This window comes from Prinia subflava, chromosome 2, assembly GCF_021018805.1.
Source record: "Prinia subflava isolate CZ2003 ecotype Zambia chromosome 2, Cam_Psub_1.2, whole genome shotgun sequence".
NCBI lineage: Eukaryota > Metazoa > Chordata > Aves > Passeriformes > Cisticolidae > Prinia > Prinia subflava.
Genome location: NC_086248.1, coordinates 83,664,051 through 83,691,164, shown reverse-complemented (window position 1 = coordinate 83,691,164; position 27,114 = coordinate 83,664,051). Strand labels below are relative to the sequence as shown.

Here is a 27,114-nt window from a genome sequence, read left to right as displayed (position 1 = left end):
GAATAATTCTTTTTTCTTAAAATATCCACAAAGGGAGTAATTATTATGCTCCATACCAGGATTTGCTTTAATACGTAGAAACTAAGAAAAGGACAAAAGAATTGCAGAGCCACAGTCAGCCTCTCATGTTCAGAGACTAACTTCTTGTATCAAACCAGAGCTGAAAAGCAGGCAGCCTCCTTTGATCTTTTAAACTTGACATGCATATAGGCAATTATATCACAGAATTCAAACCAAGTATTAAAAAAAGACAGAAAATGATGAGAGTGACATATTTAGAAATCGATGCTCATTATTTTATTGCCTTGGCCCACCTGATACCATATGTAAAGTTTCCTTGGAAGCTAACAAGGGACTAGCTGATCAGTCCTACTGCCTGCGCTGGTTTTGGATGGAGTTAGTTTCCTTCACTGTTAGAGCCTTACTGGGGCTGTGTTCTGGAACACATAGCTGATAATACAGAGGTATGTTTGTTGTTGCTGAGCAGGGCTTACACAGAGGCAGGACACAGCCAGGACAGGTGACCCCAACTGAGCAAAGGGACATCCAGACCATGTGACACCACGCTCGGTGTATAAAGTGGGAGGAAGGAGGAGGGAGGGGGGACATTCTGAGTGATGAGTTTGTCTTCTCAAGAAACTGTAACAGGTGATGGGGCCCTGCTCTCCTGAAGATGGCTGCCCATGGGAAGTAGTGAATTAATTCTTTGTTTTATTTTCCCTGTTAAGCTGTCTTTATCCCACAGGTCTTCAAGCTTTTACCCTTCCAATTCTCTCCCCAGTCCCGATGGTGGGGGCATGAGGGAGCAGCTCCATGGGGCCTGGATGCTGGCTGGGGCTAAATCACAGCAATGCCAAAGAAAGCACTGGCAGGGCAACACACCAGATTTCACTGGCTTAACAATTTGTGATTTAACCAACCATACTGGAGGCAAAAACAAAACACAACAGGACAAATGCATTAAAATCTGAAGAGCAAGGTCATTATAATTTGGGATGAGAATAATTATAAATACTTACAAGCGTACAATTAAATGAAGATACTTTAATGAGGTGATGCAAGTTCATATTTTATACATCTACAAAACATTACCACGAGATAAGCAGAAGATTTGTGATAGGGGAAAAAAAAAGGCATTCATCTCAAAGATCTATGTTCTGAGGTAACATAGTTTCAACCTATGCACTTGGATCTTCTCCTTCCCTTTGAACTGTATCAGTTGCTGAAAGCCATTACCTTTAAATACCAGTTAATATTAGGGCTAAAACAACTATAATCAAATATTATGTACATTTTAGGCAATCAGGCTGTCTTTACCTCTCATTCCAAGTAAATGCACTATATTCCAGAAAGTAATATTCACAAATCATTTCAGAGAAAAGTTACTGTACAAAGACACAGAAGGTAAAGGTCATAAAAACACTAGTCAGTACGATTAGACAGACGTTTGCTTGTAGTTCTTCGTATCCAAGACCTTCTTGCCACACATTGAGCAGATGCCTATAAGCACACAAAGTGTGTAAATTATTTTAAAATCATTAAAATCTTTCATCAAAAACACAGTTGCTATGTTTTTGTAAGGATCTTTCTCAAAAAATTGTCCAAATGAGCTCTTATTTGCAATCTATCTGTTCTCAGACATGTTCTCAACAGATACTACAAACTTAGAAGTAACACTGTAACTCCTAATACAAATTAATATGTAGTGTGTGAGTAATGCTTCCACTAAAGAAAATAAGCTCTAATTTGAGAGTATTATCATTCACAATATTGCTGGAACCCTGTGTAACTTGCTGGAATGCCTGAAGAGAGCCAGGAAAGGCTTAATTCCGACAAAAAGGTAAAAATGGTGTACTAATTATAGTTTTAAGTCCTGTAGCCAGACAAGGCCTGAGATGGACAGAAAGGAGCTGGCCTAAGAAAGTACAGTCACCCACAAACTGACTGCTAAATGAGGCATGAACAGGTGGGATGCATCACAGAACCGGGAAAGTTTAGAATATGTTTTCACAGAATTAAGGGTGAATTGCTGTTCATTGTTTTTCAGTCCACTCTATTTATAGAGCAGGAGTGAAAAACAACACCAAGAATACTTGAGTTGAAGTGATGAACACTGATGTCCCAAAGGACTTTGTCCTAAACTCCAAGGTGTCAAGTCAAAAGACCAGAGCACCAAAATGTACACAAGTTTGGTAGAGGGGTGGATTGTCTCAATCTTTCCCTCTCCTTTCAAAGCAGAAAGGTACTAAGTCTTGCGTCTGGTAGGACCACAGCTCAATTTACAGAAACATTCACCAGCGGACAAAGAATGTCAAGTGGCATCTACTCCTGCTTTCTCCAAATTGTGTGCTGTCATATTGACATCATGACTGGACACGTATCTAGCAGTCCATCAGGGAAGAGAACAGCAGGAAACATGCCACATGATTTACTCTGGAGACCAAAATTCAACCCACTAAATATTGACTTCAGGTCTAAAGTGAGGATTGATTAACTTGAGATTGCCTCTCAATGTCAGAGATATGCAACAGCTGAAGCACTGAGCTGTAGGACTGCATTTGCTTCAAGCATTGTGCCCTAATGACATCTTTGATGGTTAGAGCTAGAACCTCAAGCACTTAGACAGTTCTTAATATTATGAAGATAACAGGTTCAACCTGGAAGGATACACAAACAGACAAAGATCAAATCCTGAAGCCCACCCAAACCAGACATAAATTCAAGAAACAGTACAAGGTTCTACTGTATGGGGTTCAGGCAGCCATTGGGGAGGACCTAGCAGGCAACATTCCTACAGCAGGCAGCTAAACCACTGACTCAGTGACACAGCACATACTTATTGAACAATTAATTTCACAAACAAAGCTTACTTCTGGTTAGCTGTAGCTTTACATCTAAAAATCAGTTCACCTCATGTGCTTTTAGAACTCCTTGGCATTAGATCATGTAACTGACTTCATAATGCTTTTTTTCCACCCAGGAATTTTAGATTTAGCTATTAAAAAAAGGGGAGAGGAGAGAAGGGACTAGAAAAGGGACTGCAACAAGCAATTGAGTTTTGTAAGACCTGGGATTTTTTTAATTACAGAAAATCAAGCTTGTTACAAGTTTGAAAGTTCTCTATGCAATTGCCAAGATTAAGTTTAGAGTTATTTTTCCAAATGTTCTGCTTCAGACACCATAAACATTCTAAAAGGAGCAGAATTAAAGAATGACAAAGGTTTAAACGAATCTCCTTCAGTCTCTACTCCTACTCCACTCAAAACAGCCAACCTGGATAAGGCTGGCTCAGGGCTGTTCAAGTCATGCTCTGAACACCTCCTGTAAAGATTCCACAACCTCTGATGGTACCTGTTGCTAGAATATTTGTTCACTCTCAGACTGAAATCTTGCTTTCCTTGTATGTAATTAGAATTTTCCACATTCTAACCTATGTACACTATTTCTTATTCTATTACTGTGTACCTAAGACTCTGACTCCATGTCCCCTGTGCCTGCCTACCAGTAGCTGAAGATAGCAATTAAATCTCATTTCAGACTTCTCTTCATAAATACAAATTCAAGTGTTGTACCTCCTCTCTTGTTCCAAGCCCAGCTGGGGTATTTTGGCACTCAGTGAGACTCACCTTTTTTATAGGCACACCCTTGACAGTAGTGAGACCCTGGCTGATGGACAGAACTCTTACAGATCCGACATATTGCAAATTTGTTCTTTCCATAAGGGTCAAACCTGGGAAAAAGGAAAAGTATTTTATTTCTACACCTTGAAATGAAGCATTTTTTCTGCCTCATCCTAAAAAGTCTAAGCTGGAGGGTGCAGTCAGAAACTCCAGCAAAAACTGTAATTTAGAAAAGGACATACAAAATTATTTCTACTAGGCTACACAAAGTATGCAGAAAAGTTCCCACTTTCCCCATTAAAAGACATTTCTTCCATTACAGACAACAACTTCCCGAAACCAGAACTAAAAATTTTTATTTTTATTCAGATACTACATGACTTTGAACTTAAACACCTCCCAGCAGCATCTTGCCCCCTTGCAAACAGAAAGTCCCGCAGACACGAAGGAAATGCTCAAGAGATTAACCTGGCAATATTAGCACAGAAAATAAGTATTCTCAGCTTCTCTCCTAGAAAAGCATCAAATCCCAGCAATTCCAGGCAGAACTGTAGTAAAATACTTGCCCACACTTTATGACTGGGAAGAAAACCCCCATGAAATATGTATGGACATATTTTTACTGACTAATCAAATACCATAATCTCCACAATTTTAATTCATGAAGTGTACTTTGGAGTAGTTGCCCAGGTATGCAGGAAGCAGGCTTCAGTTAAGTTTGCTAACTTAGCCAAAACCAGTGTCAAGTACTAACCTTGCCTTCTTTGAGGTCAATGCCTTGTTTTCATTTAATTTGCGACCACCGCTTTCTACCAAAAAAAAAAGCAATAAGTGAATAAATTTCCCCATTCCAAGCATACTTTAAAAATCTTCATTTACAACTTTTACACATATGCAAATAAAGTCACAAAGAGAGTTAAAATATTCAGCACAGCATTAGGGGACAGGGTGACAGAACACTTTATACTCCATTTAAATACTCTATGTATTGTCCTCCCATGCAAGAAGGAAAAAAAAATCAGAAAACAAACCCATACAAATTCAGTACTGCAGAGTCCTGGAGAAATAAATTCCTGATGCATTAAATCAGCATGGGAGGGGAAAGTACATGACTTAATATTTTACCTGATTAATACTATAAAGTTTTGGTCTTAAGATGATAACATAGCTCAGGCGCCCAACTGGCTTTACAACACCTCAAAACCAAGCTGCTAAACCTTGCCGAGGTTACCTGTAGTGTTTCTTGCACCATCTTTCCATGTATCAGGAGTGATCACCGTTCCAAGCTTCTTCTCGCCTGCGTAGGGACACATTACAAAGGAAAGAAACTCAGAAGCACAGAGTCAATTAGGTTGGAAAAGATCTCTGAGATCATCGAGCCCAACCCGTGACCGAACAGCACCGTGTAACCAGACCATGGCACCGAGTGCACATCCAGGCTTTCCTTGAACACCGCCAGGAACAGTGACTCCAGCACCTCCCTGGGCAGCCCCTTCCAATGTCTGATCTCCATGACTATGAAGAAATTCTTCTGAATGTCCAACCTAGAAGTCCCCTGCCCCAGTGTAAGGCCTCTTGCCCTGTTGCTTGTTGCCTGGGAGGAGAGGCCGGTCCCCACCTGGCCTCACCCTCCTTCCAGGGAGCTGAAGAGGGCGGCAAGGCCATCCCTGAGCCTCCTCCCCTCCAGACTAAACAACCCCAACACCCTCGGCCGCTCCTCATCAGACCTTGTGCTCCAGGCCCTTCACCAGCTCTGCTGCCTTTCTATGGACCTACTTCAGCACCTCGATGTCTTTTTTATAGTGAGGGGCCCAGAACTGAACGCAGCACTCGAGATGCGGCCTCACCAGTGCCGAGCACAGGGGACAATCCCTTCCCCAGTCCTGCTGCTCACGCTGTTGCTGACACAGGACACAATCATTTAAACAATGCGCATTAACACCCTCCAGGGGCCGAGAACGCCAGCTCGCACAGGGGAGAACGACAGCTCACACAGGGCCCTGCCGGGAACCGCCCCCCGCGGCCCGCCCTGAGCAGCCCGGGACCCGCGGCTGCTGCTCCGCTCAGGGCGGCCCGAGATCCCCGGGGGCAGGGCCGGGCATTGCGGGGCCCGGCGGGTCGGGCATGGTCCCCCGTCCCCTCGTACCCCCGTACTCACACTTGTCGCACACCATGGCGGCCCCTCCGCAGCCGCCGCCGCTTCCGGCACCGCCCCGGACGTGTCCCCGGCCGGGCCCCGCCGCCTTCCGCTGCCGGGCGGCGCGGCGCGCTCCGCGGTAAGCGGCGCGATTCGGGGTTCCGACAGACGCCGTTCCCTGCCCCAAAATCCGCACCTGCCCCCAGCCTGGGCCCAGGGCTCGGCGGAGATGCTGCCCTGCCCCGCTGCGGCGTGTCGGTGACGGGGCGGACTCGGTGTCTTGCAGGTGCCGCGCAGCATGAGGGAGGCGGAGATGCGGAGGCTCGTGGCGGCCAACCTGCTGTGCGCTGTGGCCATCGTCCTGGCCGCCGTGCTCCCGGCCGCCTTCGTGGACGGCTTCAGCGTCCTGGGAACGCACCTCACCTGGCTGTGTGTTTGTTCTGTCTGTGTTGCTACCCTTAATATAGTCTTGCACTTAGTCCTTAAACCAAATCAGTCTCCTAAGAGACGTTCCTTTGCTCACAAGGTAAGGGTTTTTTTTTTAAATTCTTAAGTTGCTACTAGACAATACGGAGGGGAAGCAAATTCTCTGAAATAATCAAATGAGAAAGAAGACAATTTTTGATGGTGAAGTCTGGTTTTCCGTTAGTGAGTTGAGTGTAGCACCTTTTGAAACAAATTTTTCAGTATTTTCATGATGTTAAACTTTCTCTACCTGTAAATAACCTGCTTAGGTGAGTGATACTTTGCTTTCCTGTTTCTTGTCAATGCAGTGCTGTTTGTAGTCCCAAGAATTTGCATTGTTAAATTAAATGGCACAGAACTCATTTTGTAGCCCAGGCCTGGCTCATCCTCTAGATAAGTGGATATACCAAGAAGAAATGTTATCACACGTTTCTCGTGTGTAGTTGTAAGTTTGCAATAACTTTAAAAGAAAAAAAATCAGACTCTGGTACATGAAAGAGATTCTATGCTACATTTGAACATTTTTTAAAAAATCATATAGAAAAGTGTTAAAATGGCTGCATTTCCTTGTACGATGAAATTTGCATACAGAAGAATCTAAAGTTAAGAGAAACTTTTTGTAGTTAGTGTTTGCAACTAACTACAAAAGTTAAAGGCATGAATCCCAATGAAATACTTTTGAACAGAGTGATTTTGGAGCAGCACGCGCCTTGCCCAGCAGTGGGGAATACCCAGAGTTTTGAAGTCTGCTGGGTAGTCTTGTACTCCTGACTTGCTGAGCCAGGCAAGATGTAGTGCATCAACATTTAAATAATCATCCCTGCGAGCATATCTCTGTATGCAAAGCTTCTGTCTAGTTGTGCTGACTGAGGAGAATGTGAAATGCACAAAACCATGATGGAAAGCAAGTGTTTTAACCATCCGTGATTTAAAAATGAAGCGCACTTCATGTTCTAGGTGAGATTCCACCCCAGGAAATAAATATAGGAAGGAATAAATATAGAATAATAAGGGTTCAAGGAAAGTTATGGATTTTGCATTGGTGACCTGATCAGAACAGACCTAACCAGAAGTGTTTATCAAGTGTTTTTGCTTCCACAAGATATAGTGAGTACCCAGAAACTGTTGTTTAAGTTAATAGAAAATTATGTGTTTTGCAGACTTATAGAAAGTTATGGATATTTCTCAAATATATTCAGAATTTAAGATGCCAAGTTCAAAGTGTAGTTTTTTAGTTCATGTAATTTTGATTCTCTGTGTAGCAGACGTTTTTATATTGTATGTTTTCTTATTTTTAAATTTTTTTTCACTTTTTTTGTGCGAGTTGCATTTTAATGAATGTCTATGACAGTCAGATGTGAGACAGAAGTGTAAAAATAACCAATAAAATTACTTCTGGTTATCTTGTAATTTCTGATTACATTTTTTGTATGTTTGCCATGTTTAATAGGATGCATGAAAAAAATTGTAGGTGGAGTGTGATTTTTTAAAAATTAATTATTTAAAGTGTTAATATGTGAAAAACTCTTTGAAGTATGCCACGCTATTCTATTGTGCTGAAATTAAAGAAGTAATTAGAGTACAATCCTGCTGATGAGTTATAGACTGTGTAACTTATGTTCTGTTTTGAAGCATTATTCTGACACTTCATTGCTCTTTTTTAGATATCCAGATTTCTAAAATGCTGTATATACTTTTTCATGTCTTGCATACTGTTTCATGCGATTATTGTTCTTTATGGAGCACCTCTCATAGAGTAAGTCAGAAGACCCTCTCTTTCTCTAAACATTCTAGGGGGCAGCTCTCCTTGCAGATGTTGGTATAAGTACTTTTTCTGGTACACTGGAAGTTAAGGGATAAGTTCCTAGCTGGGGGAAGAAGGGTGGCTGCTTGTAGCTTTCACTTGGTTTGGGGTTGGTTTTTGTTTGTTTGTTTGCTTGTCCAGTCGCTTGTGTGGTTTTGTTGTTGTTGGGTTTTTGTGGGGTTTTTTTTGGTTTTTTTTGGTTTTGTTTTGTTTTGTTTTTTTTTGGTTTTTTTTTTTTTTTTGTGTGTGTTTTGTTTTGTTTTGTTGTTGTTGTTGTTGTTGTTTTTGAAGCCAGCTCTTAAATGAGACTTCTGAATATAAAATTTCTAAGACAGTTACAAAGAACTCCTTTTACTTTAATTTTTATGTTAAACATATGGGCACAAACATTTTTTGGAGTTTCATTTAGTCATTTTCCCATTAAGATTCTAAACCACACATCTTGCATATCTTTCATCCTTTTGATATTAGTATTTTAACTTCTATGGAAGTTTAAAGAAAGAAGTGTGAAGCAACCTGGGTTTTGAGAGCTACACTAAGTTGCTGACTAACAATAGCATCATGTAGTTTGGTTTCCTGGTTGCTGTCACAGCATCAAACTGGAAAAATAAATGAAATAAATGGAATAATGAAGTAAATATTCAAGCATACTTCAATCTAGAACTGATGATCTGTGTGAGGTACACCTGTGGTTTTTAAAAAATGTTACAGGTGTCAGGTATTTCAAAATATTATACATCTTACTCTTGAGATAACAGCAGAACTCTTTACAGCTTCCTTTAGTATTCTACAGAGCAAGATGATTTTATTCTTCGATATGAGATTCAAGAAAGCACACATGCTTTCATAAGTTGAGTTAGAGAGGCTTTTTCCTTCCTAAATCTTGGAACTTTTAGAACATTAGCAACCACCTCACTTAATTTTGTAATATTCTTTTTCTTTTTGTAGGTTAGTGACTGAGACATTTTTGTTTGCAGTTCTACTGTCTACATTTACTACTTTACAGTGCTTGTGTTTGCTGGGACCAAACGTACAGGCATGGATACGGGTATTTAGTAAAAATGGGTAAGTTCTAATCTAAAGTTTCTGGTACTTCTCTGAATAGAAGTGGGCAGAATTGATGTAAACAATATAAAATGGCATTTTTTGTAAAAAAAAGAAAACTTCCTGAATGATGGGTGGCTTTTTTTTTTGATTACAGACGTATGAAAGCTTTTCTGACAAAGAAAGATTTGAAGACACTGATTTGGAAAAATGGCTTTTTGTTTTTGGCGTTCAGATGCTAAATCTCACTTTTTTGTGTGTTTGAAGGAAGTAAAGTTTCCAGCACATCTTCTGCTGGAGTAAAAACATTGTGCAATCCTATATGATGTCAAATAAAGGGGAGATCTGACAAAGAGCTGTGCATGGAGAGTCTTGCACGTGATCCAGTATTCCCTTCGTAAATACAACTTTTAAAGTAGGAATAGGAAGCCAAAACGAGCACTGTTTTAAACTTGAATATAATATTGAAAATTATATGTGACTTGCTGTGTTCTTACATATATAATTTTAATCCATGCTCTTTTTTTTTTTTTTCACTTTCAAAGAAAGCTGTTTCAGTGTCAGAGTTTTCAAGCATTAATTTTTTCAGGAGTGTGTTTAAAGTAAAACAAGCCTTCTAACCACCTTTTTCACCTCCAGTGACAGCCATGGCATTAGTATGTATCAAGGATAATGTATTTTTCAGAAGATTACCATTTCTCCTTTTTGCATTCCATGTTTGAAAGTCTGGGACACTGAAACATAAAGAGGCTTCACATTTGAGATTTAATAAGATTTTAGTATTCATTCCCTTCTAATAATTCATAAGAGTGAAGTCTTATCTCAAAAGAAAGTGAAAAGTTGTGTTATGCTGCTGACCTGGAATTACTGGAATTATATGGAATTATTTTTGGTTTGCACTCCTGTAAGGAAGGACAAAGGTAGACTTCAATAGTTTATCTCAATTCTCAACTTACTGAAAAATATCTTGAGACCTTATTCAAGTCATTGACACTTGGGTTTTTTCAGTGGAAGAGTTAAATATACTGTAATAAAAGCAATGAGTTGTTTAGCCAAAATAAATAATTGCTGATTCATTTGGGTATCTTTGGAGGTTTTGCAACTGGAAATAACAGCTGAATTGAAGTAACATGTTTGATAGTATCAGTGTGTCTTTGTGCCAGGTAGATTTTGAATGCCTGTTAATTTCTTTCTTTCCTAGTCTAGATCTTAATGCAGTTTCAGCACAATCATTGTGTAGGAAACAGCTGTCTTGTTTTGACACTCTTGCTGTGAGCCATGTGACATTATCTGAGTAAAATGTTTATTATTAATGATGTTTGTTTACACTTTGAGTGAATGTAGACTACAAAGGAATACTGTAGCAGGTTTCTTTATGGATTGCAGCAAGCTGTTCATTTAAAAATAATCCTCTGTTTTTTTCATTTGACCTCATGAAATTGTAACATCTTAGGTCTGGGCATGAGATGAGTGTAGATATGATATATTAAAAGGTGGTCTCCAATTTAACCATGTGGAATGAGGTGGGACTGGTTATATGGAAGGAAAGGATGGTTAGGTAAAATCAACAGAGCTGCTTTCCTTGAAAGCAGAGTTTAGGGAATTGAATTGCACTGGAACAGTAAGCTTGAAAGTCTGATTAAGTGTTTAGCTTAGTATGAAAAAAAAAGGTGTTTTAAAAGTGTCTGAGTGCAATTTAGACTTAAGTAGCCTTAAGCCTATATGCACATAGAATGTGTGAGAAAAGTCTGTGTACTCTGCATCACAAACCCTTCCGTTCTTAGTTGGCTCTAAATGGGGCCCTTCTCACTAATTCTGCATTTGCAAAGGGTGGGCTCACACCAGCGGTCTCTGGGCTCCTTATTCTGACATCTGGAGTTGTGACTGATATCAGTGTCATGACACTGATCATATACTGTCATGTGCTGCTGTGAGCAGTTAGAGGGAAGTAAAAAGGGTTATCAGCCATAATTGCAGTGTATGGCTGTTATTTAAATGGTGTTTCAGTAACTTAGCTGAAATAGCCTCCTGCATAAAAGTCTTTGATAAACCAGTTTTCAATTGCCTTTTTTTTTCTTTCTCTCATTTTGGAGACTGTTTATTTCAAATCACTGCTCTGAGAAATTGTGTTGAAATTTCTGGTATAATAGCAATTATAAGGTGTTACCACCGTAGAACAGAGATTTTATTTGGATATTGCCAAAAAATAGTAAAAAAACACAATGTCAGCGCTCCTTCCTGTTTTCATTATGCCTATTTTATCACTTTGTTTGTGAACTGCATACTCCTGCAGACTTGAAATGTCCCTTGTAAATGTAGGCATCATCACACACCAAGGGCTGCTTACTATTTAGTCCTGCTGCAGCCAAGAATTCTAAATCTTGTCTATGAAGGAGCTGTCTCAGTGTATTGTTTTATGTCAGCTAACCTCTTAATTCATTTAAGGCTGAACTGAATGTATTGTATTATTTAAAAGGGTTAAATAATTACTTCAGGTTTCTAAAGACCTTTCTACCACTAGTGTTCATTTATTGTCTTAAACATTGCTGGTTTTGTCTGTGGGATTATCTTAGTTTAAGTGAAAGAAACCTGGAAAATACAAAGTTTATAAACATTGCTGCAGTTGTTATTTAAATGAGGAGTTTATGTGGTGGTTTAAAGAATACCTTCAAAAATCCCAATAGGTGTCAGTCAGTCCATGAAGAAAAGTGAGTAATGGGAGCATTGCTCCTTCAGGATGATGCTGGAGGACAGTCAGGTTGTCTTTGGTAGCCAGTCCGTGCTGCAGAGGGGTTCAATTAGCAGCTGAAATAGTTGCCAAACTGCCAGGGGCTGTTTTTCACTTGGGCACCGAGCCTTGCTAATTCTGTTGTTTGGCATTTGGACTCGGGCTGATCTCTCCATATGGTTCAGCAGTCTCTGGTGAATCTGCCACACACACAGGATGTCTTGTGGGGTGTAATTGTTCCTCAGTCAGTCCTTGGTGTGTTCTGTTGTCTCTTTTGCTGCTCTAGGCCTGTAGTGTTTCTTGAGTCTCTTCCTTGTTCTGCCTAACAGCTCTCTGCTCAGTTATTCAGCTTCTGAAAATAATTCATAAGAATTTTCTGTGTGCAGATTTCTAAACAGTTTTACAGTTACATCAGGACTTTGCTCTTCAAGAAAAAGAATCTTAAACTGGTAGAATTGCAAACCGGTGTATTTTAGTTTAAAGAGATTGTGTTATTGTAGAAGAATCAGTTCTGCTCAAAATGTCAACCTTGCACTGTCAGTACTGTTGTCTTCAAGACCTTTTTTTCTGCAAACATTGAGAAATGTTTGCTTTAAACTTGAGAGCTTTTTGGTCTGTAGCAAGTGCAGCAGTGTATACTCAGAAGTAAAGAAATTTTATTCTCTTCAGAGCCAAGTTTTCATGTCATGCAAGAACAACACGTGCAAAGCTCAGTGTTTACTGTACACCTAGTCTTCAAGCCATAAAAATGCTCATTTTTTTTCTCTGTTAGCTGAAGCTAGGTGTACGTTTATAATCTGAGATGTAGTGAACTTAAAACTCAGATCTTGCACTGTACTGATTTGGAGCAGTGATTCTAGCCTGGTTCTGCTGTCTTGAAACTGAGCCCTGCTGTGTTCTGAACTTCTGTTGCCCCTTTCTTAGTTGGTACCAAGTCCTCCAATGTTCGTGGCCTGAGCAAAGCAGGGCGATCAGTTGGTGCATTAATGACAGTGTGTGCTCGTCTATTAAACAGAAATCCAGCTTTTCTAAAACTTTTGATATCAGTAGTGGCAGAAGGCTGTAAACTAAGAACTGAAATAATTTAACATCTCTTACAAAGTGTGCCATGACTGGTAGTGTAAGAGTTCTTTAGTGAGCAAAAAAATTATCCTGCAGCCAGTGTACTTGAACTTGGATGCACTGCTACCAAAGGGCTCCAATGTGCAGTTACATTTACTTGCAATGTTTCTTTTCAGTTGGTGGAAACTTCTTTTGAAATAGTCTCATAGTGGACTTCTATTTTAAATTTTGAATTGTTGGAGTCATCAAGTATGTCTACACCACAGAGGCCTTTGTGACTGTGCTTGTGCTTTTCTGTACAGTCCCACAGTACCCTTTCCTGTCTGCCTCTCCCTGCAATGCACACAGTTATCAAGATAGATTTATTTGCTCAGTCTAGCAGTGTTTCAAGCTCAGTAGGAGTATTTCCAGGTAACATAAATTAGCTTTTGCAGTAAACATCTCAAGAAAAAAACTCCTGGCGGTGTGGTATAAAAAGATTGTAATTATAGCTAAAATATGCAACTTAGATTTTACTTCTAGTTTGTATGTTTTAGGAGAAACCTGTATGCTATTTATCAAATAGGTGAATTTTTATATCTGTTTGTACCCTCAAAACTTCTGGGAGAAATCTGATTTAACTTTCTGCCATGGTAACTTCTGCTGTGTTGAAAACTTATAACACACTTCTTACAGAGCTATGTCCATCTGGGAAAGCAGCCTACAGATTACTTCCATGTGCAGTATACTTGGAGCTTGGTTTGGAGCATTTCCTATTCCTCTTGACTGGGATCGGCCTTGGCAGGTTAGTATGGACACCCTTACCATAAATGTACAAAATATTAATTTTCTGGAGATGCATGCTACACAAAATTGTTCTGAAGCTGTTCAGGTGTACTGCACTTGGCCATAAGCTGTTCCTACAGAGTTATGCCTAACTTTTAAAAACTCATTGGAAACATCTGTGCTTAGAGTGTAAGAAGGTCACATGCATTAGTTTAACTTCCAGTTTAAATAAATTCTTTGTTACATACTTGTGAGTGTCTGTTGCATGCAGGTTGAAACCGGTTGGAACTGGTTGGAACCAGTTGGAACTGGTTTGAACCGGTCAGAACCGGTTTGAACTGGTCAGAACCGGTTGGAAACAGTCGAAACTTGTTGGAACCGGTTGGAACCAGTCAAAAGTGGTTAGAACCGGTTGGAACTTGTTTGAACCGGTTGGGACTGGTCAGAACCGGTTGGAACCAGTCAAAACTGGTTTGATCTGGTCGAAACTGGTCAGAAGCAGTTGGAACCGGTCAGAACTGGTCAGAACCAGTTGGAACCAGCTGGAACCAGCCGGAACAGGTTTGAACCGGTTGGAACTGGTCGGAACCGGTCAAAACTGGTTTGAACCGGTTGGAACCGGTTGGAACTGGTTGGACCCGGTCGGAACTGGTCAGAACCAGTTGAAACTGGTTTGAGCCGGTTGAAACCAGTTTGAACTGGTCGGAACTGGTTTGAACTGGTTGGAACTGGTCGGAACCAGTCAAAAATTGTTTGAACCGGTTGAAACCGGTCGGAACTGGTTTGAACTGGTTGGAACCGGTCGGAACTGGTTGGAACCAGTCAAAACTGGTTGGAACCAGTCAAAACTGGTTGGAACCAGTCAAAACTGGTTGGAACCAGTCAAAAATTGTTTGAACCGGTTGGAACTGGTCGGAACTGGTTTGAACCGGTCGAAACTGGTTTGAACTGGTTGGAACCGGTCGGAACGGGTCTGAACCGGTCAGAACCAGTTGAAACTGGTTTGAACCGGTCGGAACGGGTCAGAACTGGTTGGAACTGGTCGGAACCGGTTGGAACTGGTCGGAACCAGTGGGAACCAGTTGAAAGTTGTTTGAACCGGTCGGAACTGGTCGGACCTGCTTGGAACCAGTCAAAACTGGTTGGAACCGGTCGGAACTGGTTGGAACCCGTCAGAACTGGTTTGAACCGGTCGGAACGGGTTGGAACTGGTCAGAACCGGTTGGAACCAATCAAAACTGGTTTGAACCGGTTGGAACTGGTTGGAACCGGTTGGAACCAGTCAAAACTGGTGGTAACTTCTGCTGTTGTTGTCTAGTAGCTTTAATTGTTCACGGGTAGGGAAGGAAAGATGCTTTCCTGGTGTTTTAGCTTCCATCTGCCTTCCATAAAAGCACTTAACAGAAGGTATTACCAATGGATTTAGATTGGTATGTGGAAATGGTGTAGCCAAAGCATTGTACTAAACACTTCTGGTTTCAAAGGAAGGCAAACGTTAGCTTTTTAGTTGAGCAAGAAAAAATGTGAAGCTGGCATTGCAGATTTTATCTTTATGAATTCAAATGTTTATGCTATTTTCTTACTATGATTTTTGGCATGGAGAAATGATTCAGTTGAATGTAACTGAAGTCTGCTATTGCCATAAAATGATGGCACTAAGAGCAACTTCTTCCTACATATGCTCAGTGAAAATTTTCTTTATTTGGTTACCAAATTCATACACTCTTAGCTGAGCAGTGTCTACCAGGCCTGTTCTTAAGCAGATGGTTCCAGAGGTTTCTTCCAGAAATCAGTGTAACAGGCAGCACACTTTCCTCTGTGATATTGTAGAGATGCTGTGGCTTACAGCTGCACTTAAAATTTGTCTTGTCTTAGTAGCTCACAGCCTGCTTTTATGCCATTGATCTTTCATTGTAGAAGTGTAAGTAGACATTAGAATTTGTATTTCAAAAATAATGGAGATAGGTTAATATTTTAAGCAAAAAAAATTTTTCTTCCCTGAAAACACTTGGTTTTATTTTTGCAGGATGTTTCACCATCAGTCTGGCATAGGTGTGTGTTGGCACTAATTAATTGTTGACAGACATAGATGTAACCTAAAAATCAAGGGATTCATTGAAATGCAAATTCCTATCTTCTTCCCAAGTCTTACTCACTTCCCCGTCCCAATGAGAGGCAAGCACTCTATCCTTGCTCAGATGGGATTTTAATGTAGCATGTCTCATCTGACAGGTTTTGTTTTATTCCCAAAATCTCAGACTTTGCTTATATGCTATGTATAAAACCTTCACCTTTTTTGACCAATGATATGAGGAAAACTTAGGTCAGGGACTCTGATTAACAGAACAAAGGCACTAATAGCTAAAGACAGATACTCTGGGTAGATTTAATTTTTAGCTTTTAGTCTATTCCCACATCTTCCAGTAGCAGGACACAGGAGTTTGATAATGGTCTGAAAACTTTTTCTATTTGAAAACTCTTCCAAGTTAATAAAAGCCAAACATGACTGAAAATTTAGCTCTGCAATCTACACTTAAACATCTAAAATGATACTGACTCCTCAGAACAACAAAGCATCTGCAGAAACTTCAGATACCAAACTTATCATGGGCTATTTCCGTGTGTGAATGCTCCCCAGTGCTCTCTGTGTGTTTGCAGTTTCCCTTTTCTTTTACCATTTCCACCCTTATTGCTGACATACTCCTGATACTAAAGTTGGCAGGAAGAGTTTTTGACTCTAAAGTTCTACATCAAAGCAAGTTTCTTTTGCTTAGATCTAGAGCATTTACTGCTGTTCTTTCCCTTCCCCTCATTTTCCCCGTCCTCACTTCTCCCTCTTACACTTTGTAGAGTTTTAAATAGTGGGGTGGGGGAAGAAATTTTTTATTCCATTTTGAGTGTGACCTGCTTGATTATTAATGATGTGGGCAGTTCAGGAGCAGCCACAGAGAAGTTTGCTTATCAGTCCTGCAGGCTGCCACTCCAACATTGTCCTTGAAAACTGCAGTTTTAAGTGCTAATTTTTTAAGATCTGCTATATCAGAGGAGATGAAAGAAGTTCTTGTTAAAATGTAATGTAGACTTTACAAGTCCAGTTGTTTCAGCAAAGCAACACAGTGATGTACCAAAATTGTAACAGATCTTCAAGGCAGAAATCAATCTCTTTAAAATAGCTTGTCAAGGATCCTGCTCACAACTCTCAGAAGCTTTCAATCACCTATTAATAATCTAATATTTTTGTGAAGGTGATCTCTTAAATATTGGTCACCAAACCATAGAAGTGAGGCAGTGTCCTGGCCAGGCATTTTCAGTATTTGCCCAGGAAACACTGCTTCCCAGTTTGCCCAGCTCAGCCAGGCTGAGATAGATTGTGAATCAGGTTCTGAGGAAACACAACTTCATGCTACAAATGTTTGATGTCTTTTGTCTTTCCATTCCTACTGAACAGTATGGATTCAGCAACCCAGGTATTGCATGTAGTAGCTGCATGGCTTTCTCAGAAATCTGCAGAACCATGAGACATTTCTGTTCTTCACAAGTTCACTGGGCAGTGGCACAAAGCCCCTTTTCACAAGAGTATTCCTTCTGCTGCCTGATGTCAGGTGATTACAGAAACTCACAGTGGATTCTTTCACTGTAACAATAAAAGAGGAGAGGTGCTTTCTGTGTTGTCTTCAACCTCAGACAGGGGAAAGAAGAATGATCCTCATAGAAGAGTCTGCTGTTGATGCAGATCTGTTTAGTTTTGGAAGATCTTTAATGCTGACTGTCCCTGAGTGACCTAACCATTGACTACTGAACATAAAAATACCTGCACATAATACAGCTGCAGGATTAATAGTATTTTTTAATCTCCCCCAAACAGAAGGACAGCTAGTGTTCTGCATAGAACTTAAGTTTGCAGAGAACTATGTTTGATTAGAACTCCAGCTGGTATGTTTAAGGAACACCTACAGATTAAGTCCCAAAGGTTTGAAAGAAATCATACAGATCTTAATGTAGGCTTAAAAGTAATCAGAACCCAGTCAAAACCAAATTAATTCTAGACATCTGCATGAGTAAAGAATTAAGCTGTCCTGCTTCTGACATCAGCTGTTTCTGATATTAGCCTAAAACCAGAGAGCTTGAAGATTACAATTTTGGATTTACCCTTTTCCTAGCCAAAAATGGACTCAAATGGAACAGCTTAGTCTTTGGACTCAAGACGAGCTTTTGAGATAAAAAGAGGTTTCATTGGTTAGTGATTGTTTTGCTTCTTGTGTTTTAGCCTTAGTGCTGTAAACATATTTTTTTTAATCTGTTTTGGAAGTAGTTCTGCTTTAAAGCAGAAAATGTGGTTTAAATCCTACTCCTTGGGGAAGACTGAAGTGGTGTTATTATTTTAGAGAGCAGTGTTAAGGCCTTTAAGCCAGTTTCTCACACAGTCTGGTTCTGGTGTTTGTATTGGTTATTGTTAGTGTTTGTGGTGTAACAACATGCAGTGGGAACACAGCTGCACTGCTGCCTGTAACTTCAGACAATTCATTACTGGCAGACTGTCACAGACCAGGTGAAATTGGTACTACAAGAACTGGATGGATCGGCAATGATTGAGAAATATCACGTGATAAAGCAAACCAAAGGGTTGTTGCTGCTGCCCTTGGGCTCTGTTGGTAGCCCTGGAATGTCCAGAGTTGTCAAAACCACAAAATATCCAGCTGGTACAGAAATGTGCTGTGAGTTTGGGATGAAAAATGCTATTGCTATTGATTTAGCTTTGTTAGAACAATATAATATGGGATAAAGTTCACAGAATAATTCACTGTGTCTTGAATTGGCATCTTTTTCCACTTAATTGGGATTTAATCATATCTGGTGTCTACACTGTAGACAGTTTAAGAGTATCTACAGCCAACTTTTAAATTGCCAAATCATTCAGAAAGGGGAGAATATAAAGCTGCTTCTGTGAAGTCTGGTTTGTTCATAGAAATGGCTTCAGGTGAAAATGGTCTGTAGTCACTCACCTAAAGAAACAAGAGGTTGGAGGGAGTGCCGAGTGCTGCAGTCTCAGTAGAGTATTAAATAAAGCTGTCTGCACTATCCTGTAAGATACCTGCCTGAATTGCCACAGTCATACATAGGACAGCTCTTCTGCTGTCACTTTGCTGCCTTGTGTCCTTCAAAGAAAAAGCAACATTGGTTTCATTTTTTCCTAATCTGTTTCCCTGCCCTTGGCAGTCTATTTTGGGTCTGGCATATTTTCCTGCAAACTTAATAGAAGAACTGCAGAATTACCGGGTAGTCATTGCTTTACATTGTGGTTGAGATGCATCAGTAGAAGCTGAGAAGTCTTTTGTACTATTACGTGGATCTTACCTGGTCAGAAAATCAGGTCTCAGCATCCTATGTGTCTTTCACTAGAATTTGTTTTTATTCAAAGTACTTCAGGATTCTGTGGAGTAAACCTGATGATGAATTTCATAACGAGAGTTCCAGTTCATGTGCTAATGACTAAAGCCCAAATGCTGCTTCATCCTGACTTAGAAACCAAAGGAAATATATTGCTTCTTTATACGTATGTCCTGTGACATGCAACAAAACTGAGATAAATACAGATGTCTCAGAAAATCTTCTCTTTATTTTCCACGTTTGTGTTTGAAAAATATTGCATACAGGGGATATTCAGATTAGTGTGCCTCTCTACCCTTAAAAATAATAATGTTAATTGCTTTTTTTTTAAGCATTCAACAACTTCTATGATAAGTAAATATTACTTAACAGGAACAGAATATTGTTTCAGAAATAAACTAACATTAATTATCTGAATAATGTTTGAGAATGGAAAGGACAAATATTTAAGGCATTTCTGTTAGAAGTATAAAATGTATTGCTGAAAGTTGGTTTGCGTTCTATGAGTCTTTTTTTTTTTCATTATTCTGTTGTTCTTAAAGCAACTTTTAAGCATGCCATGTACATTACTCCTGTGCTAACTTTAAGAAAAAATTTGTAACTACCCATAACAGTTGGTCAGGGAGGCCTAGTCTGTTGCTATTCCTGATTGTAGGTGTGTAGAATTCAGCCTGTCTCAGACGAAGGTAAAGATAATTGCCTAACAGGAGTGCAGGTTAGGTGCATAATAGTTACATTTCTGTATTAAAAAAACACCAACAAAACAACAAACTTTCCAGGACTCATTCTGCCAGGCATGTTTCAGTTACAAAATTGGTAGACCAATTTTGCCATTCTTTTAAGACTGTTATCTTATTTTTCAGCAATTTTTAAAACAGTTTGCAACACTTAATTGTGATGATTTAAATAAGGCTGTTCTAGGAAATTTATAGTTGTACATCCATATCGTGTTGCCTCTGGGCCTCTGAAGCACAATGGGTATGTAAGGGTTACAGTTAGCTAGGACAGTTCTACAAAGAAATAGAAAATAACTTCCTTTGTTACAGTTGCTTCATTTTTGCAGATTGCCTGTTTCAAGTTGATGGTGTACTTTTAATAACCACTTGTGGTCGGGATCCTGGCTTCACTTGTCACTGAGAAGTGGGACCTTAAAACATACACTGACACAGAAGGGGATGATGTAGGAGGTACACTCTACTCAGCCTAAGGAAAGTAGTTGCAGAGCAACATAGTATAGTTGAAGACCACAACTTTGTCTGCATATTTTATATGTGGTAGAACTGTTATTCCAGACACAGCATTTGCCACTGACAACTGGATTTGGCTCACTGGAAAGTTCCTGGGTTTATTGCGTGTTTTGATAACAGACTTGTAAATCATGTTTCTGCACTTGTTGTGTGCATGCCCTCCCATACATCTGGGAGTTTTTTGCAGCCTAATTTTGATCTGTAATACCTGTTACTAGTGGTAAAAAAATGACTTTGAATCAATATTCTGCGTACGGTGTTATCGTTAGGTAGGAGTAAAATTGCTGTATTCCTGCTTCATAGTGGATACTGCAAACATAATAGGTAGTGCTGATAGAGCTCACTTGAGTTGACTGACTGCCAGGTGATTTAGCCAATATGACTATAAATATTAGCCTTAGATACATCTCAGATATTTGTAGCCTGAAAAATAATCTGGAGAATCTTGGGTGCAGTTCTTGGTGCTTACTCAAGTAAGCTGAAATGGGACTATAAACTTTCACTCTACTTTGGTTCTCAGCTCAGAGAGTTTCCTTCTTGTTTCATTTTTGGATCTACTACCTACTGTGAAAGTTTTGCTAGAAGTTGCTTAATGTGAGAAGAAGGGATAATATGCAGTTGGAGTTGTTTTAAACAGAGGTAGAAGCTTGTTCCACTTTTGTGTGGTTATCCTTGTTTATTTAATAATGTCTTTTCTCAATGTAAACCTTAATGGTGAGATCAAAGGCGGTTATGCTTGCTGTAACTTCAGAACACAAATCCATGAAACCAAGTTCTAGTTACAAATGCCATCCTGAAAAAAACCCTCACACTTTCTTCTTGGTGTGTGCTTGTCAACACACAGATTCTGTACAATGTGATAAGACACTTGTAGTTAACATGTGCATGCAACCAAAATAGATTAAAGGCATGTGCTGAAGTTTTTAAGACAGTACAGACTAAACAATCAGGAATTTAAGGCATGTTAGAAACAGGGAGGGAAAATAATTGTGCTCGTTTATTCAGTTTTAAAATGAAACAAAAATTATTACATAGCCTTCTAATTGACAGTCAGAAATGAGTCTTTTGAAACAGTAAGCATACAAAAATTGTGTTTAGGAATATGAGAAAAACACTCTTAAGTTTACTAAAAAGAAAAGTAAGTACAGTAGATTGCCTCACTGTGTTTGCGTTTATATAATGAAAGTTCCAGCAGGCAGTTGCTTACTTCATGGTATCTTTAAAAACTTCGTGTTGCTCCTCTGGTCTATAAGAATCTGGCCTTTATGTCCTTATCAATGTCTATGTAATTCCCTTGCATGGGATTCAAGACTCAGATGGCAAAACTGTCATGCAGTCAGAATTCTGGTTTAACTAGCTACATGCACCGTCCAGCAGAGCTAGATACCTTGCTGGGATCCTGCAACATGCTCTGCTTTCCATGCAATATGCTAAGCATTCTCACATCATAGAATCTTAGGTGTTCTAAAGAGCGCTGAGGAAAACTAGCTCATTTGTGTCCTCAAAGGTTGGCAATTCCTATTTTGAGTCATTATGCTTAAAATGAGTTCTAATGTATACTAAAAACCTTGCAGTTCTGCAGCATCTATTTATCTGGCCTAAAGAAATTCCTGTGAAGTCCTAACACTGCTGCCAAATGAAAAGGCAAAAAGAAAATTTAAATGAGTAGCAGAAGTCAGAATCATTTTGCATAAAACACTGGCTCATGCTCTGTCCATTAAAATGCATTTTTTGTTCTTGTTAAGATTTGTTTTTGCCAAGCTGCTGTTCTGGTTCCTAGTAGTAATCTACAGGTTGTTAAACTTGCCCTTTTCATTATGTATTTGATATGTAAACTGATTGTTCTTGTGCTAGGCTGTGAGAATGGTAGCTGATGCCTCCCAGCTGCTGAGACAGATAAGGCATTTCATGACAGTTTCACAAAAAATATTCTGTTCTATCTCCTGTACTCTTCTCTCCATATCAGCCTTTGTTCCCCTCAACAGAAGTGCAGCTAGGCCATGTGGCCCAACATCTTATTCCCCTGCTGCTGACCCAGCCCAGACTTGACATCAGTACTGGGGCAGCATATGTCAGCTTCTCAAGGCAGAAGGGAGCATGATGTAGGGGGAACTGAGCTAAAAAGTTCCCAGGGGATGAGAGGGGTGTATTACAAGTTGCATATTTTAAGCAAGCAGAATGGAATCTCTTGAAACAGGCAGACAGATATTTTGCTGCTTAGATTTTTATCACTTACAGGCAGTTCATACCAAGTCAAGGACTTTAAACCAAGTTTGAGATAACATGAAAGAGAGGGCAAAAGAAGGCCAATTGAGTAAGTCAAAGTCATTTTAAAAGGCCCAGAAGGAAGTGATTTGGTCTCAGAAAAATGAGGCCAGCAGCTAATACAAAATAAAGCAACCCACTTCCACAGAAAGAAGCAACCCATTTTTGTAGACAGCCAAAAGCATGTGAAAATGGTGTTATTTTAGTGCAGCTGATGTGCTTAAGAGCCATATCTTAATCTGTCTTTGATAACTTGCTGCTTTAGATATACCCATGGGTGCCTCAGGCTATATGTAGCCTAAAAGCCATCGGTCAAGAATGAAGGTTGCAAACTGGTATTATTACCTGTTTGTTAGGGGGTTTTGTCCTGTCTTGAGGGTCAGAGAAAATGGTGTAAGGACAGCAACGCTCTTAAGTCCAGGCTTTTAACTGCAGTGCTTAGGGAGTTTTCAAAAGGCCAATCAAACTGCCCTCAGAACTACTTCAGGCTGTCCAAGCAGCACAGTAAGAATAAGTGCCTGGCCTAGCACCCCTCTGTTCCATGTCACTGTAAGGGATGAGGTGGTGTCTCGTTCTGTCTTATTCATAGATGGGGAGATGGCATGTTTTATATTTTCTTCCCTTTGTTCCCTATCTTTGCCACCTGACATTTGTGAATGTCCAAAGGTCAGAGACTCAACTGTTGAAAGAGAGAGAGCCTGAAACTTAGGTAACACTTGACTTTTAAAAACCAAAGCAAAATTTAAATGTTTTAGAAGACAGACAGAGGCATAATTAATATTAAAAGTTACATTGCTATTGAAAAAGCACATCCCGAGTTGCAGTTCAGTCAGGTGAAAGAGGCTACAACAGTCATCAGAGATCTTTTTAATCATACCAATAATCACCCACTATACACAAAATAGCACAATATACAGGGTCATTGGGTCATCAGGGATATTCACTCTCTAGTTGGGGGAATATGATCAATTCAAAGTCCATCATCTACCTATAGTTCTGTAAAGCAAATAGGCAACTACAAATTCACCTAATGTAGGTAAAAATTTAATGAAGGATTGATCACTGATCACTCAGCAAATTTGATGTAAAAGCACCACCAAGCTAAGAAGCCTTTGTCCATAATTTTGTGGATATTAGAGTGGTATTTGACTTCATCAGTGGATAAAAAAGTATGACTTGTGTTCCATCTGAATGTTACTGAGTGAGCAAAAGGGTTTTAGGGACTTTTTAATTGTTTTGTCATTTAGACGTGTGTAATATGCAAAATGCTAGAAATAATTACATTTTGTTTAAAAGTTGAAAAGATCCACCTGAAGTGTAAGTTTAGCCAAGGCCACAAACTTATGTGAGTTTCAAATACATGTAGTACCTTACCATGCCAAAGCCTCTCAAGGCTTTTTGTAGATGATCTACAACACACAGTAAATGAATGAAAACAAGCAAATCTTTGGCTTGAGAGGCAACTGCTGAAATACTCAGCAACAAAAACAAGCAGCAGACAGAATGTATGAAAGTGAAAGAATGAAACAAGGTCAATAAAGAGCACCTAAGGCACCTTATTTAATAGTCATCTTTGCTACACTCCTTAAGACCTCCAAATAACATATAAAGCTGTGAATGCTAAGGAATGTGAAGATGAAACAACTGAGGAGATTGAAGATGAAAGAGCAGAGGACAAAATACATTACTCTTATTCATAGTTAAAATTCCCATGATCAAAGGATGTGAATAAATATATTCTTTTAAGTGATAATGAAGTAAAGAGAATATTCAGAGCTAGGAAAATGAATGAAAGGAGGAACCAGTACCGTAAAGAGTAAGTTCATTTGATATTCATGAATTGTAAGTCAAAGTGAAGTAGAAAAGAAGGCTGGCGATTGGGATATTTCCTCAATTGTCTAGTGCATTTCTCAGTCTCAAGTACTATGGAGAAGGGAAATATCCCCCTTAATTTAAAAAACAAAAGGAGAGTCCAGTCTGTACTTGCTTTAGGAATATGCACTGTACAGCAGGAACTGTAAAACTGTTCTTGCAAAAAAAAAAATACAAAGGAGAGTTTTGAAGAGGCCTGGGAATTCTGTTTATTCTAAAATAAATAAATTAATTGCCACCTTAGTTGAGACTTTCATCAAATGCAGTATGTAGTGGACTATAAGCTACATCTGATGACAAACTGGTTAAGTCTTGGTTTGGCCACTCTTCCCTGCAAATCAATACCAATTAAAACAAAAAACAGGCAGGGGAGAATTCCATTACTACTCTGGCTCAGTACAAGATGGTTTGTTAAAGTGAGTCAGCTCTATTGAGCTGGCTTCCTTTTCTTATACTGGAAAATAGAGCATTTCATTAAAGCTCTGTTTGACATAACTGGCTTACTACAAGTTTGATGATCTGGGTGCAAGATGTTCAGCCACCTTCCAAATTTGTGTTCCCTCCCTACTGCTAGCCAGAAGAAAATGTATCCTTTTACATACTGTTTGAGAAAAAAGCCAACAAACCTCTGTCCATCTCAGTCTCTGGCCTTATTTGAATACTAGTTCATCTATACGTAGGTAAAAGTTTCAAAACACCATGAGAGATTGAAGGGAGAAATTGCGGAGAAATCTGTAGGTATCCAAGTGTGTGCAGCAGAGTAGGAAGTTAGGTCAGCTGAATGCTTCAGGGGATATAAATACTTCTAAGGGGTTTTTTCCACATAGTTTTTGGACTATCAAACTAAAGTCTGCAATAGCCAGAAGCCTGCTTACATTTTAATGCATATTAATTAAAAACGGTACGACAGCATCTAGTGTTCATGAAGATGATTGTTACGCTTTTGGCATTTTTAGGAAAGCACATCAAGCTTTAAAGTAGAGTAAGACTACTGTCTTTCAGTACCTAGACTTTGTGCTCATGAAGTACAAACCCCCCAGACATTTTCCTCATTGTCTGCTTTTCCCTTGCGCTCTGCCCTCAGGTATGGCCCATTTCCTGTTCCCTCGGAGCTACCTTTGGCTATATGGCTGGTCTCATTATTGCACCTCTGTGGATACACTGGAACCGGAAGCAGCTTACATACAAAAGCAGATAACTGGAGCAAAAAGAGACAAGGTATTTCTTTGTGCAGATTCCATACAGACTGTGCAAAAGTTGGGGGTTTTTTAAGATGTATATATATAGATATATATATAGTCAAAGCAGAAGACTGTCCAAATTCAGTTAAGGATATTTCAGGCCAAGCATCTCCACTCAATAAAATCACATAGATGCCGTTTCAGCATGGTGCAGTTTTTGCTTCTTCTAGACTGTGTAACCCTGAGAGATTGTACCTTCCAGTCTGAATAAAATATTTGTAACAGATGTGGTGGCTTCTTATTACAAGTTCGTTGAGTTTGATTTTATTCCTCTGGATTTCACTGGTTGTAGAAGGCAGAATCGTAGGTTTAACTTCCAAACCTGGAACAAATTTGCTATGTACTTAATGCATTGTATTTAAAATCAGTAGAATTTCACAGTAAGCCTGGCCATTGTCAAATGTCTCTCACGTGATCAAACAGCAGTTTATGCATCTTGAGCCTATTCTCTTCTTCACTGTGTGTTTCTTTGGAGTTAGAATGGCTATAATAGCTTCATCAAAAACAGTCTTCAGTCCTTTCTGTGTTAAAGCTGAACACTCCACATAGCAGTAGGCTCCTATCTGTCAAGAAAATAAGTTAATTCAATAGCAGTATGTCTCAGCTGTTCAATTCCATCTGAGCACTTCTGCTTTTTTTTTTTTTCCCATAGCAACATTACAATGTTTGGCTGCAATCTAAAAAAGTTATCTTCATGTGCACCCCCCCATAGGAGAAAATAAGATTTGTCTTTCGTCCAAAGATGTGGAAGATGTTGAGGTTGATTTGTTTCTGTGGGAAGCAAATAAGTTCTTTAGGTTGGCAGTGGAGGCCTAAGATGTGGTTAATAATTAGAGAGCAAAAAAGACATGACCCATTTGTGTTTCAAAAATAAAGGCTCTGTAAGTGTCCTGATAAGCTTTATCCACACAGTATTTATAATGGTAGTATAATATTCTCAAACAATGTCTAAAAAATGCTTCCAACATTTTGCTTGAGCAGGAGAGATCCCTTCCAACCTCAACCAGTTTGTGGATTTTAATTGCCTTTGACCAGTATTTATATAGCTTGTATAGCTTTTGCAAGTATCTACACTGAAAATTGAACTATTACTGACAAGAAAGTGTAATTACACAGGTCTGTTTGTTACCTATATTCACTAATGTAAGTAAGTATTGTTAACTGGTAAGCAGTCACAAGATTTTGTATGTGGACTTCTAAAAGATATGCAAAAAGTGGTAAAGGTAAAAGTCAAGTAGAAATAGGGGTGTTCTTTGTTACTTGGTTTCATTTAGGAGTATCTGGTTTACCTCTTTTGCTAACTTCTGTCCTTGCTCCACAGATACGGGCTTCTCTTTCATATCATTCAGTCTTGCCAGAGTTTTTGGGTCATCACGGAGATCAATCTAGCAAGAAAGATTGAAGTCATGCTGCAGTACTTTCTCTAAACAGAAGTCAGCAGGCAATATGATACCCTCTTTTTAAAGGAGAATTATT

General features: G+C 39.3%; 3 protein-coding genes across 4 annotated transcripts in view; 1 reads left to right on the top strand and 2 right to left on the bottom strand.

Moving 5' to 3' along the window:
* Positions 1–1,024: 1,024 nt before the first annotated feature.
* Positions 1,025–5,870, bottom strand: CRIPT (CXXC repeat containing interactor of PDZ3 domain). Its single transcript, XM_063390821.1, has 5 exons — positions 5,779–5,870; positions 4,852–4,917; positions 4,375–4,429; positions 3,627–3,730; positions 1,025–1,500 (listed from the first exon to the last, which is right to left on the bottom strand). Exons 1-5 carry the CDS (start codon positions 5,792–5,794, stop codon positions 1,436–1,438), a joined length of 306 nt encoding a protein of 101 aa, XP_063246891.1. The 5' UTR covers positions 5,795–5,870; the 3' UTR covers positions 1,025–1,435.
* On the top strand, positions 5,787–25,864 carry PIGF (phosphatidylinositol glycan anchor biosynthesis class F). The gene is made up of 6 exons (XM_063390818.1): positions 5,787–5,896; positions 6,044–6,283; positions 7,887–7,978; positions 8,975–9,091; positions 13,536–13,644; positions 25,482–25,864. The coding sequence occupies exons 2-6, from the start codon at positions 6,056–6,058 to the stop codon at positions 25,593–25,595; spliced, it is 660 nt and encodes a 219-aa protein (XP_063246888.1). The 5' UTR covers positions 5,787–5,896; positions 6,044–6,055; the 3' UTR covers positions 25,596–25,864.
* Positions 21,238–27,114, bottom strand: part of RHOQ (ras homolog family member Q) — a 20,917-nt gene continuing 15,040 nt past the window's right edge. The window contains exons 4-5 of one of the 2 annotated variants that reach the window (XM_063390819.1): positions 26,928–27,023; positions 21,238–26,201 (exon numbers count right to left, since the gene is read on the bottom strand). In XM_063390819.1, the coding sequence (XP_063246889.1) occupies positions 26,046–26,201; positions 26,928–27,023 (252 nt within the window). In that variant the 3' untranslated portion in view covers positions 21,238–26,045. The remainder of the gene's footprint in view (positions 26,202–26,927; positions 27,024–27,114) is intronic. The other variant, XM_063390820.1, reaches the window with a different exon arrangement.